At 40.6% G+C, this 18,905-nt stretch overlaps 1 protein-coding gene across 2 annotated transcripts in view; it reads right to left on the bottom strand.

The window, feature by feature from the left end:
• The window catches only part of LOC148828425 (cysteine-rich protein 2-like), a 31,125-nt gene that overhangs the window by 11,249 nt on the left and 971 nt on the right, over window positions 1–18,905 (bottom strand). For both annotated transcript variants that reach the window (XM_088925043.1, XM_088925042.1), the window contains exon 2: window positions 1,140–1,234. In XM_088925043.1, coding sequence (XP_088781169.1) covers window positions 1,140–1,234 — 95 coding nt within the window. The remainder of the gene's footprint in view (window positions 1–1,139; window positions 1,235–18,905) is intronic.

The raw sequence follows: 18,905 nt of genomic DNA on the forward strand, positions 1-18,905 counted from the left end.
ATAAAGAGCTGTGAAGAGCACTCTCATATGACCTTTACTGCAGGACGTTGTTTAAAGTGAAAATGTTTTCATATGAAATGCTTGTTTTTGGGTATCTTAAGGAACTAGATTGTTGTTTTCTGCTCAGATATTGAACATCTGGAGAATTAGTATTGCTTCATTCAGACCACAAAATTCAAAATATGTTTCACTGTATGAGCTGAGAGAATTTTAAACACATTTTGTTTCGTCAAGGAAGTTACCAGATTGTTCAGCAGACCAAATTCTTTTCCACCTTTACAAAAACAGTTTCAATCAGTGTTTCACACTGATCAAAGACCCCTCATTTACAGTTCTTCACAATCTGTCATGGAAACTTATTCCATGAATTGGTGGTTTTTCTGTTGTCGGCTAAACTTCTATGGTCAAGACAAACATATGTGTTGACAGTGTTACCACTGAGCAAGTTTTTTGGGGGTGTAATACAGTATTGATACAAAATCAAAATCTAACAACTTGTGCTCTTGCACTGATCTTGATATGAACAGCAGAAGTCAAGTTTTTTTCCCTTTAACAGCTTCAATTCTCGACTGATAAGACTGAAGAGATACTGTGTCCTCAGTTTGTTTGCATGCACCCACAAGCTGCTGTATGAGACGTGCATTGTGGGATTTCTGTCTGTATTCTAAAGGTTATTAAATTCTGTAAATGAGCAGGGAATATTTTCAGAAAAATGTATGTGATATTTGAGCTGTGTAAGACATACCACCATCCAATGGTGATTTGTGTTACCATTAAAGATTAGTCTTGAATATATATCAGTTCTGAAATGCATGCTCAAGAAGCAGCTCTAAAACTGAGATAGATGTTTTAAAAATATATAAGCTGCTTCTGATCATCGATGTGCACACCAGATAGGGAGAGACAACTGTATGTCTCTGTTCTCCACAGAGGCCTTTTCATTACAGATTAAACCTCTTTTCAAACTTTCACTTAACAGTGCTGTAACTTCTTGTGTCCCTACAGCATCACAGATGAAGACAGCTGACAGCCCCTTGAGCTCTTATGGTTGATCTCTGCCAAGACAAACGGTCCAGACAGCAGCTAAGAGTACCTTTTCCCAGGGTGGCGCAGGAGGTTGTGTGCCTGCCAGGACTCACCTCAGCGTGCCCCCCAGCCGTCAGAGTCTTGTTGCAGCGCTCACACTTCAGGCAGAACTTGTGCCAGTCCTTCCCGAGAGATGTCACCTTCTCGGCTGTGGAAAGAGAAGGGAAATATATTCAGGAAACACCCTCATAATAACGCCTTTTCTTCACACACTTCCAGATCCTGTCCACTGCTCCATCACCATCACATGGTGGGGACTCATCATGTACATGTACAGTAAGTCTGAGCTGGGTGCTAGATGCTTTTATATCACTGTCTACCCATTTCCTTAATACTTCATCCAATAAATGGTTGCAGGGTATCCAGAGCCTATCTCAGCAAGCAACAGGTGCAAGGCAGGATACATCCTGGAGGGGACGCCAGTTCATCACAGCACACACACCAGGGCCAATGTTCCCAGAAGCCAGTTAACCTTTCAGGATGTCTTTGAGCTGTAGTAGAAAACCAAAGCTCCAACCCATGCAAATACGAGGGGAACATGCAAACTCCACACATCTGCACCCCAGGAACTGAACCCATGGCCTCAGCGCTGAGAGGCAGCAACACTAACCACTGCACCACTGTGGAGCCCACACTATCAGTAAACTAAACACGTTTAAAGCATTACGAAGTGATGAAATTATTGCCCGCATCACCAGCGTGGAAGGCTTTTTTTGGAAAAGAATATAATCGATTCGCCCATACAGTCTCGTCACACAGGACAATACAAGATGAGAGGATATGAGCAATGATGTGGTTAAAAAAAACAACAGAAGCTGTAATTTAGATTGATATTGTATTTTTCACACTGAATGAGGAATGATGGGCGATGCTGAAGTGACTCAACGCTTGAGTGACTCAGAAAAAAACAAAATGGAGCTATTTTTGCAAATTCTCTGTGGTACAACAGATAACAGCCTCAGAGCTAAGGGTTATAAACGCAAAATGTTGGAGCTTATTTCAGATGTCCTGGAATGCATCGATAACATCCTGAAGCATCCTGAAATGTATAATTTTTCCCCTGCATTGTGTTTGATGTGGAATAAAACCTCCACTTTTTCCATCTGTTTCCAGGTTAACAGCAATCCTGCCTGATATAAATGCAGGGTAGCCTTTGTCAATTCCCTTTCCGGTGTTAAAGTTCCATATAAAATGAAGGGATGTGAAACGCATATGAACTTCCTACTTGAACCTGCATTTTTTCATATTCCTGTCACGTAGCCAGCATGCCTAAGAAACCTCTCTACTACTGCCTGCACAATGCTGAAATCTGAAACTCCATGGGGCATTATTTCTTTTCACATCAGATTGAATTCATACATGAAGAGAAAAAAAAATGATCGCATTCACTTTTAAGTCCTTCCCAGGGTTACGGAGGTCTGAGAAATTGTTTGGAAGAATCCAATTAGACAAACTGCACTTGACAGCTTGTCTTACTATCAGCGAGGAAGGTAAAACACACACCCCTGGAGTTATGCTCCAATGAAAATGAAGTTGTTGCCTTTCACAGAGGACAGGGGGAAAATACAGGAATCCAGGGAATGCAGTGCTGTCAGAGGACCACGGTTCTAATCCCTGGGCAGGAGATGTGTGGAAAAGGACCATCAATCATCCCAAATAATAGCATCTGAGCAGAGCTGCCTGGTGGTGTAAACAGAAAGGGGCCTTTGTGTGGCTTGTAAAATAATACTCCTTCCTTTGGGTTTAGAACAGAAAACAGTCAGCAGTATGAAGAAATGACCTTTGGTGAGATGTTTATTAGAGTTATCAAATAGCAGTGAGGTGAACTGGGTGTCTCTGTAGTCCAGGGATTCTATACACTATATCCATGATATACATGTAAATGTAAAGTAAGAAAACAATGATTTCCCTTCAAGTCCCTCTTTCCCATTCGGTACGCGACTCCCTGAATGTTTAAAAACGGGTTCTGGCCACCTGTTACTGACATTATAAAGAATCCAGCAGGCCCTCCAAGGGTTGGGTCTCTAGTCTCCTGTTAGACTTCATCAGAAGGTTATGAGGAATGTGATTACGAAATACCTCTGGGAACGTCTCTACAGGAAGGAGTAAAGGAGCAGCAATTAGTAATGGTATGCCTACTGCAATCAGGCATTTCATTAAAATCCTTTTTGCTGGAAGTGATACCAGATAAAAGAATTTGATTGTTGTATCAGTATTTCTACAGGATCGCTCCTTCATTCATCTAAAGAAAATTACAGGATACACCACCATCCTGGTCCATTCATTTTTTATTGAAGATGTCTGTAATTTTCATGAAAAACCTTCATAGAGTAGCATACTGTAGCTTATAATATGAATCTCAAGACAATCAATAAACGATGCTTAGTTGGAGGCCTGTTCTTTAGTTCCAACATAATGATTACAATTACAGTAAATGCAATAAGCTTTCCCCAAAGTAGTTTGTTTGAAGTTCATGCTCCATGTTACTGACAAAACCTAAATTTGATCTTTAAAAGGGTCATAGCCAACTGCATTCTCATTTTTTCTTTTGAAGACACATCCTTGTAAGGCAAGAAACAAAAACAAGTTTGCCAGTCTCAGACTTGAATCCTGAGAATCAACTTCAAACATTCGGGTTTTGGGAGAGGATAGAAGCCAACAGACAGCCACAGAGTTTGGGAAAACAGATCTGGACTTCTGCATCTGTGCTGGAAGTCTGCTGCCACTACAAAGTAAGGCCTGCACACAGATAAACGAAAGAGTTAAAACACCCATCCTGGCTGAAGCTGGGCTCTTGTTGGACAAAGGTAGGAAATTCTCACCCACAGCTGGACAGAGCAAGTTAACAGTTTCAGCCCTTTTACACAGTCGTGTCACCTGGCTGAGGTCAACAGACACATTTAAATCCCCAGTCAAGAGTCCTTCTAAATATACCACCACACTTAACAATAGCAGCCAAAAGTCCCATGGGGCTTCTCTCAGGAAACACCTTTTCATTATCTGATGGGATCCAAATGGGAGGACTTCAGTGTTGACTTCCTCAATGTAGACAGATGTAAAATCAGCATGAGGGCAAACTTCCTGTCATTCTCCAGCTGGAGTTCTGTGGTGGTTAATTCTGGATAGGTCTCAGAATGGGCGATTGTGAACAAAGAAGCTAATTGGTCAGGAGATGGGAGGTAATTCAATCAGACTCAATGGTAGAATAATGGTCCTGTTAAAATAAGGCCTTATCTCTTTAAACTCAGAGATGAGATTGTATTGCAATCACCTCTTAGGAAAATGTATCCTGACTGGATCAATACCCAGGGTGTGCAGTTTCCTCATCTACAGTTATCGCTCAGCTACCTTGATTCTGTGCTCCAGCAATTGTGTATTATACTGTGTAGTATTCTCCTGCTGGGAAGGTTATAAATAAATCCAAGACTCTAGACTGATTTCACTTTTCAAAGTTCTAGAGAGTTCATCAATTTTCACAGTATCCCCTATATCTAGATTAACATTACCCTTTTGTCAGTAGTTTGTCAAACATTTGTAATATGAAGTTACAAAAATTCTGCTTTCAATGTGCAGAAAAAGGTTTTTTAAATATATTATTTTCCATGGCTGAGTGACACCACAACTATTTTTGAAAGTGATGTTAATTTGCAATCTCATTTTTTGAAAGTATCACTTTCTCCAGCCTCCCTATTTGGAATTAACTCTTGTTCAAACTTCTCAGACCAGTTATTAAATCCCGGTAACAAAATAAATTGATTCACGTTCTAGAAAAAGTTGACAAATTTCAAATTAAGGACAAAATTGTGAACTTTGTAAAAGTACCGTAAGTTGCCCTGTTCTCGCAAACCCCTGATTGAGAATTCCGACTAATTGTGACGTGATCCAGCTCTTCCTGCTCACTAGTCACTGTAATGACTAGTGTACGGCTACGTATGAGCGAATAACTACAGGTTGTGCAGCAGACATTTCACTGCAGAAATGTTCCAACGTGATCTGCAGGCAGTTAACAAGTAAGTAGTACTTGTCAACAAGTTCTATTGTATTAAAAGAGATGTATTCATAAGCCTGCTTGTTTACAATCTAATAGGGACACAACGCGTTATCAGACATTTTTTTGCCTTGTTCTGAATCACAAAATATGGCGCTGTGCCTACCTGCAAATTCATCTATTTTGTGATGTAAATTGGAGGTTTTTGTGGTTGGAGGTTGTTGTGTACATTTTACTTTTAGTGTGGTTTGAAAGGCACTCCTCAATGCTGATTCTTTCTCACCCAGAAATATAAAAATAGCATTACAGTTGCCCATTAATGTACTGTCCACAGTGCTACAGCCCTCACACCAGCACAAGGCATCATGAGGTACAAGTACACTTCCGAATGTGCACAGAGTCCTGCCACACAGGCGCATCAGCATCAAATGGAGAAAGGATGCAGCTCTGACTGTCAACAGCGTGTTCTCACAGGAAGTAACCAGAGGACATTCAAGTCCACATGACACTGGCGTTGTGTAAATAGATAAGATAAGATAAGATCACTTTATTAGCCATATACAATTTCTTGCAATAGGAATTTGTCTTTTTGCATACTCCAGCTTGCTCTCCATGAGACACACAGACAGACAGACAGACAGACAGGGAGAGAAGCTTGGGGTCAGAGCGCCGGGTCAGCCATTGTACAGTGCCCCTGGAGCAGTTGGGGTTAAGGGTCTAGCTCAGGGGCCCAACGGAGTAGGATTTCTCTGCGTTAGGAGAGTCCTGGCTGCAGTCTGGAACAACAAGGCCCAGGATAGAACAAAGGTGGGGATTGCGGCTAGCAAGCTAAATTAGTGCCTTCACTGGTTGAGCCACGCAGAAGCCCTCGTGATTTTACTTTTGAAAACAAGGTAGTAGTGGAATGTGAAGAAGAAGAAGGTGTATAGGCTTCCACAGGCACGCAGAAAAACCAGAGAAAGAAAGGTCACTGATTGTAATTTTCTTTAAAAAACTGGAATTCTGCTGGAAAAGCATGTTCCAAACACTGCATACTGCTAAAAAAGCAATCTAACTACAGAGAAAGCAAAATTAATGCCTTTCCATTCTGGTGCAACAAGACCTTTAATACAAAAAGGTGAGCAGGAGGAGGAGTACAGAGGACTGGTCAGCAGCTTTGTGGAGTGGTGTGGGGTGAACCACTTGGAACTGAATGTTACAAAGACAAAGGAACTGGTGGTAGATTTCAGGAGGAAAAAGGTCAAACCTACTCCTGTCTACATCCATGGGAGTGGCGTGGAGATGGTGGACTCGTACAAGTACCTGGGAGTGCACATCGACGATAGACTGGAATGGTCTAAGAACATCGAGGCCATCTATAAGAAGGGACAGAGCCGACTCTACTTCTTGAGGAGGCTCAGGTCCTTCAATGTATGTAGTAAGATGCTACACATGTTCTATCAGTCGGTGGTAGCGAGTGCCATTTTCTACGCAGTGGTGTGCTGGGGCTCTGGGATTAGAGCAGTAGATTCCAAAAGGCTGAACAAGCTCATCAGGAGAGCAAGCTCTGTCATTGGGTCTGACCTGGACTCCTTGGAGGTAGTGGCTGAGAGGAGAATGATGTCCAAACTAGAGGCCATCATGGACAACTTCTCCCATCCCCTCTATGACAGGCTTGCAGGAATGAAGAGCACGTTCAGCAATAGACTGATTCATCCAGGGTGCGACAGGGAGCGCTACAGGAGGTCATTCTTGCCGTCTGCCATAAGACTGTACAACGCATCCACCTTGCGTCTTGGCAGAGGCAACATCGACAGTGACCTGTTTCTGGACTAAACGCATCTACACATCTACTGCTACATCTGTTCTCTTTCTTTTTCTTTTCTTTTTCCCGTTTACAACCACTTTTTGTGCAATATATGCCAGGGACCTGTGCAATACATTTATATTTATATCTATAGTTACATCTATATTTATATTCATATGTGTGATACGATTTTCTGTGTACTGTTCTGTTCTAGTTTGTTCTTGTGTGTCGGACTGTGAGTAACTCTTGTATTGTATTGTATGTATTGTACTATTATTATATAATTCGTTACACTGTGTTGTGTGTGTTAAGCTGCTGTTGCACTGCAATTTCCCTCACGGGATCAATAAAGTATCTATCTATCTAAAAACTAGATACTGCCACCCTGAGCAGAATTGAAGGCATCAAATAACAGCTCAAAATGCAGAGGAAGAAAAGGTCTTAATCACTGCAGAAACACAGCTAAAAAGATCACAGAAAGAGTTATAACAATTCTTATTTAGAATTTATTTTAGAAGCTTAAATTAAGAATCATTACCTGTACCTTTTGTAGCTATAAATGTTTCCTGAGCTCTAGCTGTTTTTGTGCTTGACAAGGCAGAAGTAATAATCAGCTCTAACAATGCAGACAGAGATGGATGGAATTGAGAAAACGTGTATTTTTATTTAAACAAGGTTTCTTTTAAATTTGTATTTCAAAGGCTGTCGTGCAAGAATTATAGATAAAAAAAAGATTTAGTCCCAAGCATTTTGCATTTGAGAGGCAACATATGGGGGGAGAAATAATTAGGGTTCTGGAATTTTGTGGACTCACACCTAAACTGTGACACTGCTGTTGTACCACTGGGCAACATACTTGACCAGTATTGTTCTAGTAAAATATCCAGCTGTATAAATGGGTGCAAATGTTAATCACTTTTGATAAAGAGTGTCAGCCAAGTAATGAATAAATGTTGCTTTTGCACTCTGAAACGCCAACTTCAATGGGAAATCGGGGGAAGTTTTGGGTGTGCATTTGGTTGTGGAACCAGGAGCCTGGGTGCCACCAGCAGCTACAGTACATCCATCTCTGTGGTGATACACAGGTTGTGTTGCCATGGTAACATATTGTTTTAACTCTCAGGCTGTCAGGGCAGCGTGGGAGGTGTGTCACAATGGCAAGATTCCTTAGATGGCAGCTCCAGATTAGGATGGAGAAAAGCCGAAAATAATGGGCCACACCAGGCAGAAAACAAAACACTGAAACAGAAGAGAGTCCAGTCCTCAATACTACGCTCACTGTCCCCAGAGTGGATATGACTGATAAAGAGCCTGTTTTATACTAATCTTAAATTAAATGCTTATCCATCTTTTGTTATTGTAGAACTGACAGGTGTTTAAAGGCATGACTTATGGGCAGCTTCACTGTATCAGTTGTTTACATGCTGGCCTGCTGTCAAGCCATTACTTAGTTGGCTAATGGCATTGGCTCAGGGGAAGCTGACAGGAGGGGTTGAAACAATGTTCCAGTCGATTTTGATCAAAGTGCTCCATGCCAACTCCAGAAACTTCTTTAAGCTGCAGTGCATGAACTGCTTTCTCGACATAATTGTTCCATTTCTGCCCTTCTGGCACTTCACATCTCATCACACAAGCTTATTTTTTTAAAGAACATTTTTACTTTTTAAAGTGAATCATCAGTGTCTTTTCAGTATGGTCTTATTCGCATCTATTTCAATAAACAGGTCTTAAAAGTCTTCACAGCAATGTTTGATAAAATCTGTAACCGAACTTGTATACTGTACATGACCAGCTGTCCTTTCAGAATTCACTTCCTTGTTAAAATGTTGCAGTAAAAGGCGAATAGCACTGCAGTTTGGGATATATTAAAAAAAACACACACACAAATACAGCTCATGGAAATTTCCCCCTGAAACTGGCTGCTGTTGACTGGAGCAAGAACACCTTTTCTAGGTATGTAGTTTTCATTGTTTGCAAAGAAAGGTGTCATCGTAACGCATAGACACATTTCACGATCCCAAAATAAGGATCCTAAGTTCCCCCCCAAAAATAAATTTCCATGAGGTATACTGTTGTTTTTTTTCAAATGAGCAATTCCAAACCCTTTAGTGTAGGTTAATATATGATTTTAGGTACTGTCTGCTGCAGTGCTGGAGGACAATCATAACACAGCAGTTCACACCAGCAGCGAAAGCAGTATGTTGCCACAGAACGGAACCCCAAAGAAAGGAAAATGTGACCTTTAAGGAAAAAGAAACACACCTCACAGATCCCAGCTGGCAGACACAAGATAAGCCCAAGGTGGTTTCCCCTAGAGTTATTTTTCTTATTATTTTAAACTAAGACAAAAGTGAAAGATGGGGAGGGGTTCTGATCATTTTAGCTGCACTCAGTCACTCTTGAGAATGAGAAAAAATTACTTTCAGTTACATCCCTTGTCTTTATACTCATGTGGTGCGGCAGCCACAACCCACTGTGCTCCTCCTGACTCCCAAATACCAAGTGCCATGGCAACCATGCAGAACAGGCAGTTTGGTTGTCATGGAGACAGCAGGATCATTTTTGTAGCTCAAAACTGCCGTTATCAAATATTTAGAATCTGTCTCAAGCAGAGAGGCACTGACAGGTAATGTCAGGGGCCTGGACTACAGCAATCTGCCAAGTCACTCTTGAGATGGGCTAAACTCTGCCTGCTGTTTCCTCAATTAAAAAAAAACTAATTAGAGAATTAACCATTTCTGAAGACTTTTTATTGTGTAAAAACACACAGAAATAAAACTGCTATCCAAGAAAGAACCAAAAGAGACAAGTTAAAATTAAAAAAAACTCAAAAGAAAAAGGAAATTGCACTCACAAACAGGAGATGGTTTGTAACAGTAGCACAAAATACTCTTTTATCTTACTCAGCCTCCTCACCCATCAACTATCACCGGCTATTGTTCCTTTATATCAAACCAGACGTCATAACAAATTATTCTGGCATTTAACCAAACTCAGATTATCAAACTAAAAATCTGCATCTAATCTCTGGTAGCAGCACCGCATTCCAAAAAGGTACTTTTTACTGCACATACTCCTAAGAGTAATTACAAATAAGATTACAAAGTGCTGTCTCAAAAGGCATAATTGATTAGCTGGGGCTTTTATCCTTAGCCTAATTTAAAAGAAACGAAAGAGTGCAATTTTAGAACAAGCCTGCCGTGATGCAATCGCACAGGCCGGACAGGCAGTTGTTTCTAATCTTCAGGAACACTTGCGTCGGATCAAAAGAGATAAATTGTTTCAAAACAAACAGCTGCAATCAAGTGGGTATTAATGAGGGAAAATAATCGCCTGGAATCGGTAATTTAATAAGAACCACGGAAGGCCATCAGATGTGCTGCTCTTTCATATAGGGTAATTACCAGTTGCTAATTACCAACTAGGAAAGAAAGAGAATCCAAATGTCAACACTGTTAGATCACCATCTACACAGCACATTACAAATAGGCTCCAGCTATGCACAAGCCATCAGTTTCTTCCTAGGACACTTCTAAAGGATGACACCAATTTTAAATGTCCTAAAAAAGTTTTTTTTTTAAATTTACAGCTGAGATTCAGGTCAAAAGCACCGGAAGAGGATCAGCTGCAAACGTGTTCTGGCAGAAGATCACAAAAATTTGGTTTTATTTAGGTAGATGAAATACAGCACCTCAAAGTGCCTTCAAAATAGTGAGTGATTTTTTTAAAGATATGGCATTGTAATTAATTTAAATCTGAACTGCTTAAGGCACCAAGGACTAAGATCCTACTGCTACACTAGCAGAGCTGGCAACTGGTGGAATTACCTGGTGTTTTTAAACTGGGCACCTTTGTAAAAAATGTCTCATTTTTACTAAATTATTTTACTAACTTTGAACATGATCTGTGTTCCTGTAGAATTGTTTTCATCTCCCTGTGTCTTCCGGTCATTGCTCTATCAGAATAAGTGTGTGTGTATGAGAGAGAAGGTACACGAGAACAGTAATCATACACATGTCCACTGTGCGTCAACTGAAAAGGTTTCTGGTGCTGTAAACCAATGGACTATGTGCACACGCATGACTCTCTTGTTGCTGCTTTGACGAATCTGGGATCCCCCCTTCTACCCCCTTAGAATAAAAATGTATTTCATATTTGAGCGGAATACTTCATTTCTTTACAGTTCTCCCAAATACTGCATATAATTAATCACAGCTTAGCCAGAAATCACACACAATGGCTTATGAACAATTGGTTTCCTCCACTAACTAACCTATTTCCTATAACATAAGGGTTTTTCCATGAAGTACAGACACTTTCACCGATTATTTCTTTAGATAAGCCGAGTTTAATTTCTTTCCCACTTTTTCCAGTAACTTTAATTATGGTCAAATGAACGGAGCTCCCAAAACAGTGGGCACTGGCTAAGGCTCAAACAAGGCAGAAGTCCATAATGGAGGAACCATGTGCAGGGCGTTTTATCTGTGGTCAGGAGACCAGTGAAGTAGCAGCACGTCCAATCATTTTGGAATCAACTGCATGAGCCGGAGATTCATTTCCAAACATGTGAGAGATCAGGGCCAGTGGACCAATGAGAGCACGCAAGCATGAACACCACTTCAGCTGACAAACGACCTACAGAACTGGATGCTGTGAGGTGGAAATATATTTTTGCACAGGGTGGTTATGAATAATAACTGGTGTCAAGACATCACCACAAACTGGTACTAGCTATAGTACTGGTCCTAGCTATAGAAGTGTACTGTATACTACTAGCACTAGCTATAATAATTAATAGTAACTTCTTAAAATTTAAGGTAACACACAGGCAGGAGCACAATTATGGTGGCCGGTGGCCAGTGCAGTCACAACCTTAAAGGTAACAATCAGAACTATTTGAAAGTTGAATATTTTAATTGATCAATAGAGTTTTATATGTGTTCATTTAAGGGACGGTGGCCCTTAAGGGTTGAAAGCTATTGAAATTTTCTTCTGCATGAGCTCCAAACTACTTCATTTGACAACTCACCTGTTCAACTGCTCACAAATTGTTCCAGCTCTTTAGAAACGTTAAAACCTGCTGAACTGAGGGCTTCCCTAACCAGAGATGCTTTATTCATTAAAAAGTCTGTATTTGCATCTAGTAAACTGCATTGTTGTCATGTCTTCTGAGTAAGAGTAGCATGAAGAGGATGAGCAATCGAGAAGAATTTCTGCACTAAGAATTTGAGTATTTTGTCCTTCAGCGTTTTTGCTTTGCACACTGCTGATTAAAAAGAAGTTTGTTTTTGCAAACGATCCTTCATGCTGCAGCAGGGACAGGCACAAGGCCACAGGCCTCTCTGGTTTACTGTACAATTGAATAATGACTAAAATAAAGGAGGACTCCTTAGCACGCAATCAGACCAGATGACAAGTGTTTTGTTTTTCTCCGTACTTGATCAGGAAAAGCAATAAAATACTTGTTGCTGTGGTTATCAAGAAGACATCTGGAAGTGAGGATTCAGTCTATGGACTGGGGGCTTGATTTATATCGAATGTTTCCCCTCTCATCCCTGCTTCTGGTCTATTCTGTGGCCTCCAAGACTATTTAAAGACCATTTATTAGCTTACAGCCTTAAAGCAGAAAACAGGCTTCTCGGTTCTTTAAAGAATCTTCTGTTCCACCCACAATTAAAGAAATGTGGTCTTTTATAGTTCTGACATTTTCTACTTTTCTAACAGCCCAGGAGTAACTATTGCTACAGCAAAGGACAACATAAAAGCCCTAATAGTTTACCAGCAACCATGGTCTCTGAACATTACCTAATAAGAGAAGGATGATTTTTTCATTTACGGCAGGAATTCTGAGCTGCTTTCTGACTTCAAGTGCTAACAAGACACATAAAACTGTGGAGAACCACCCCCTATGAAAGAGGACAGTGTGGCAATTATAGCGAAGGCAGGGGAATAAATCTGGGTCAATGACATGACGATGCTGGGCTTGCAGACCTAAAATCTGAGAAGGGTGGTGCACATCCTGAAATTAGCAGAGAGAGGCTGGAGGGAACAAATCCATGCACAGCTGAAGCCACGGCTGACGTCTTGCGGTAGTCCCTGTGAAATTCTAGTAACAATCACAAGCCTGGTGCTTGTATTAGAATTCACTGGCAGCCGTCAGTGCACTGCTGATTTTTACTTGAGAGAACTGTCTTAGGTACTGCACTGTTGTACTTCAGGTAATTATGCATGACCTATGATACATGATTCGCTATAACCTGGTGTCCTTATTGGCTAGGACAGCTTATTTTCTGGGAGAAAATAAATACATCCCCACTTTTAAGCTGTGCAAAGATCTATATGAGATGAGCTTTCTGCTTCCTTGTCCTCACAGCTGAATACCTGTGCTGCTCAAGAATGTAAAACTCACAGAGTGTCATTTTGTTTGCCTCTGGTGGAGCTTCAAACACTCTGCCACATCTGGATATAAAAAGCTGGTAAATTGCTTAGCGAGGCTTGATTATTCTTGGTCATAATAACAACATTAATAATTATAAGAGTGAACAAACAAACAAACAAACATAATTTTGAACAAGACATTTGCAAAGTACAAACTGTACTAATGGCCACAACACTATCCCTGCATGAGCAACTTGTGTGTCCAAAGCCATAAAACACTACCTGAAGAAACGCTTTGATGCTCAAAAAGCTTCCTTCAAGTCTCATCTCAGTTAAAAAATTTCATTTCCTGCCTGGACTGCAAAGGACAGAGCCCTCCAAACACGCAACGGCAGATGAGCGGAACAATTTATCCACAAAGCACGTACTGTGCTGTCTGCCCAAATCAGAACAAAGAGATCCTTAAGAACTGGCTTAACGCTCTTGCGGAAGGTATCGACAACTGCGCCTAAAGAGCGAATCACCCAGAAATGTTACAGCAGAGCCTTTGTTGTGATAGCATAGCCATCCAGATGGATCCCGACCAGCCCTCCTCAGCTTCCAAAGGCTGATGCAATTCTACAGCAACAGTGTACAAACGTCGCCTCTCCAATCAACCAAAGGTGGGGTTTCCTCCTGCTATCCCCCTCTGTCTGAATGTTGACTTCATCTGGCAATGGTTCTCTAGACCCTTCCTTCCAGAGCTGGTCAGAAAAATAGGCATGGCCTCACTCTTTGTCCCTGTTGGAGGGTGCCTCAGGGGAAATCCCAGCTGAATAGGAGACTTTGGGTCTCTTGGCAATGACGCACATTCTTTTTTAAGAGAATGTTTTGTTTTGGCTTTCTGTGCTTGTATATGACAGGACATAACTGCAGCTCAGAAGTTCAAAAAACTGTCTTGAATGCAAAAACAATAAACAGTGATGAGAAAATATAGTAGCTGAATTCTTGTTTGAGCAGAACACCTTTGGCGTGACACTCTCGTGCAATAAAAATCATACTCTTGCAGCAGAAAACGGCCTGTTTCTTCACAGTGTAAAGATAAACATGATGTTTTTGTAGAGAGATCTGTGAGTATTGGCAAAAGTTATAGGTCAGAGAGAATTACACAACTAGACAGATGATGGTAACATAGTCAGACAGCATGCAAAAAAAATGCAAGGTCTTAATGGACATAATGCAAAAGAAAGTTAAATGATGTATAAAGGAAATGTAGCAGAAGCTCGCTCAATGCATTTACTATAGTAAAGTCCAGGGAGCTAAATTCAAAAGATATGTCAGCACGTATTTCAGTGCATGAAGTATTTTTCATTCTGTGTTAAAAAAGCAAGGTGTATTACATAATCTGCCTACACAGGTTTGCTGGAGACTGTTGAGAGCACTAGTGCAGGGAGAATCAGGTGAAAAAGCCAGGGTTTATACGGCCTTCAGTAAAGAGAACGCCTTCACAAGGGAACTCTGGGTAGCATTCAGTCCCAAGGGCAAACAAGACGACAACATGTTAAGGGTGGACAGCTTTCTCCAGTGAGAATGGATTGGAACATGTCTTGGCCTGCAGTCCTTTCTCATGCTCCAGTGTAATCACTCTTAATATCAGCAGCAGAGCCCTGCCTCTCCGTATCCATTGGGCTGACCATTCCTTAACTCTCCCCATCTCTCCGAACAGCTGTGCGGCACAGTCCATCCTCCTCTGGGAGCACTGCTCTCTTTAGGTAGTGTTTATTGGAACTGTGTTTCTTAAACAACAATTCCCTTCCATAATAAGATAGGAAGAGGATAAGGAAACTGCTCTAATATTGTATATTACTGGCAAGCCCTAATGTGTTTAACTAATAAAAAATATTGTGTTGCACTAACTAAATTTTTTGCCACATTTCATGGTCCAAGCTTCATTACCTTTAAGTACTAATATTTCAGGAGGTTTAGACACGACATCTAATGTGGATGAATGAGAAGGAATAAGTAATAGGTTTATTCCATGCTGAAAAGAGAAGAAAGAAAACACAATGTTTCGGCCTTGGAGCCTTCTTCAGGTGCAACGCAGCTACCCACCTGAACTACATAAGGAATAAGTGCAGTCAAACCAGAATACTAACAGTTACGATACTTATTCCTTTTCTTTAAACGCACCTCATCAGTTTTTATAAAAAGGTGTGGATAGGTGCGGGTAACACAGGAGTGAGTCATCTGAACGTCTAATGAGGTATGATCGAAATAAATATTGCAAGAAATTGTGTATAACACATGGGCTGAGCTCTTTTTTTCTGATTTGATCACACATAGAAAAGCCCATTTAAACCACACATCATTGCTTTGTGCAACTTCGTGTCACAGCTGCATATGAGTCACGCCACTGTAGATGATGGCTTCTATGGCAGACCTCGCTCACAGACGTGTTCGCCCCCTGTTCTGACCTCACACTGGGCCCTGAAGTCCCTGTAGCCGTCAGATCGTGTTATCATTGTTATTTACTTATCTGTTATGCAATCCCTTTAATCGGTTGGTTGCTTTTATTATTATTATTCCACCAAGCTCTCCAGGATTTTTCCAAGGAAATTGGATATGAAAGTACTGTATCTGATCCAAAGGGATAAATCTCTGGTCTCCTTCGTCCAAGGTCACTAGGTGTAAACCCTCCTGCCTAAACTGCTGGGGCAGAGAGAATGCTATGTGAGAGTGTTCAGTGAGAAACAAGCAAACAAAATAATTGTACATGAGGGGAAGAGGGCTAATTTCTTTGCAAACTAATTGAATAGGGGAATAAGGGACACCTGTTCTAAAAATACACAGTACGACACTACAACCATCTTGTAGCTGGTAACACATTTTCTCTATTTTGTTATGTACTGCTGTTCCTAACCACCTGCTGAAAGGAACTCCTTACACATACCATCTGGTAATGGCTTTAAATCAAGGTTTTCCCTGTAACCCTCACAGACCAGGGTTCTTCTGGGATGTGATAAACTACTGATATCTGGGGTCTAATACGACAAGTACGCCCAATAAAATAAATGCTCAAAGTTGCAACCTGACCTTACAGCTCACATTCGTTTGGACGAGTTACTCATGCCAGTTCTCTCATGCCCCTGATACCCAGTTGTCTGAGGTTTGGGGATTTACAACATGGCAGACACATCTCTAGATACCAGAAGTAACAAAGCATTGTGTAAACCTCTGCAGGAATGATTCACCATGACCAGCTCTACCCTGGTTGCTACAATGCAGACAGCTGTTCTGCTTCCCTCTATCGCTCAGTCAGTATGATGGCGCTCTCTCAGAAGTGGGTGAAGCTTATGCCACAGCTCACACCACCTGCCAATGCAAAGCAATCTACCTGCTTGGGTGTGATACAGCCTTATAATTCTACCTCCCTGGGAGCTGTCCTGTGGAACTAGTGCTGAAGTCACCAATGCTGTCTGACCCAGAAACTTGAGACTCTTATTGATCGCTTCTGGGAGACATGCAGGAATACATCTGGCAGTGACCTCTGCTAACAAATGGAGATCGCTGCCCCTGTCATGCTGGAATTGCTCCACAGTAGAGGAAACTGCATGAATCTTAAACTCCTTTTGTCTTTCTGTATTCATTTATGCTGTTGAGATAGCAGAAATAGAAAGATTGTCTGTTTGTGAGAAGAGACAAACTGACGTTTAAAAATACCTGCCTTTGTATCCCATCAACCAACAAAATGCATAATAATAATATTCCGCAAATAAATACTTCTAAACAGCTTTAGGTTATGAGATGGAATTGACTGACGTGTCCATCATATTACCTGGAACTCCTGCACCACACAGAGTTGACAAGGACCTGTGTAACCAGGGAGCTGTTGTTTTCAGTTCTAATTGCTCCAAATTGTCACATTTAGCTAATGTGTCTAGAGACAAGGGTAAGGCCCCTAACTAACTTACAAATAAGAAGGTATTTTAGAATCCTTGTTTTCTAGAAATGGAATCTAGAATAAACAGCAAATGAGCAAACATGAACCAGTTCCAGATGGAGTTCTGTTGAGTTCTTGTCAAGTAGCACTCAAACACTCGCACAGTTTGGTGTTGTACCCTGATATTTCTAATTATTTGTCAAGACAAGTGCAGCGCACTTTTTTTGCAGTACATATCCCACCCAAACCGTGCAGTAGGACTGTTACGTGTAACTGTACTGTACATGTGCACACAGTTTCAATAAAAGCATTATTAAGTCATGGTTCTAAAGTTCTTTCCTCCTCAGAAGAAAAACAAAACAACCCACTTATAAAAAAAATGCACGTGGGCTGTTAACAGCACTGCATAAACTTTGTTGGAGACTCCACCCAAATATCTTCCTGAAACTACTGTACTTTCTAAGAACAGAAAAACCGACTTTATAAAATTACAATAAAACAAATTAAAATCTTTGGTGTAAATCATTCAGGATAAAAAGACAAGTAAATTTAGAGCAAATTCTGCCAAGCGTAAAACACACAAAAACTGCCTCTGAACCCCCATATCTAAAGGTTTTTTTCTTCTAACAAGATTATGTTCTGCAATTTGCAAAGTAAAAAAATAAAACAATGAAGGTTCATACTGGGTTGTGGTCCTGGGGTAGAGTCTGCAAGAAGTTTGTCTGTTTTCCCCATGTTTGCCTGGGTCTTCTCCAGGTGCTCCGATTTCCTCTCACAGTCTAAAAACATACTGGTAGGTTAATCGCTTCTAGAAAAACTGGCCCTGGTGTGAGTGTGTACATGTTTGTGTCTGTGTGAAACAGAAAATGGACGAATGCTTAAGATAGCTCATGACAAAATGAATCACATGATCCTTTACCTTTTCCATCAGCTGCTGCGATTGAAATATGCTCAGGGAGTTATTAGATTGGTTCACCTAATGCTAATACAGGCTTTAAGCCCCTGCTATCATGTCCAATATTATACCTTATTTTACCAAGTCTTCATCCTGTGTGATTACTTCCTTTAAGGTGTATCCCTGTGAATTATTCAATTACAGTAGTTTTGACAACCTTGTGTTTTTAAGGTATAATCACCAACAGACAGCCTTGCATTTTTAGGGTATATAATTTAGGTTATATGCATATTATTCATGCCATTGTTTTCTCTGCACAGCTTAATCAATATTTAGGGGATTTGAGGGGGAAAGGAGAATAAACCATCCATATTTACACAAAATTACTGTATAATACCAGATAGTCAATAAACAATCATCACAAACTAAACAAAGATACAACTGTGAATAGCACTGAGGAAAAGCAAAATACAGATATGTTGATATGTTTTTCACTTTAAATATTGAATTACAGTGGGGACTACTCATACAGTAAAACACACCAGAAAACTCTTCAGAAAATGTTTTCTTCATTGAGGTGTGGATCTTGAGCCACATAATTTTGATCCAAACCAGGTGTCTGCGTGCACAGTATTGAAGGGGCAAAAATCAAGAAGCAATTTTACATACTGTATCTTTCTTCTATAATGAAAGAGAGCTCAGTAAACGTTTCTATGAAATATAAGTAGAGATACACAATTCATGCACTGCAAAAGTATTAACGAAAATCTACAGTGGTAATAACATATCAACAAGCGTCAACCAGCCCTCAATAAAAATGCATCTTTCTCTGGCTTCTTGTCAGCTTAACGTC

This window comes from Atractosteus spatula, chromosome 9 (assembly GCF_055471065.1).
Source record: "Atractosteus spatula isolate fAtrSpa1 chromosome 9, fAtrSpa1.hap1, whole genome shotgun sequence".
NCBI classification, from domain to species: Eukaryota; Metazoa; Chordata; class Actinopteri; order Semionotiformes; family Lepisosteidae; genus Atractosteus; species Atractosteus spatula.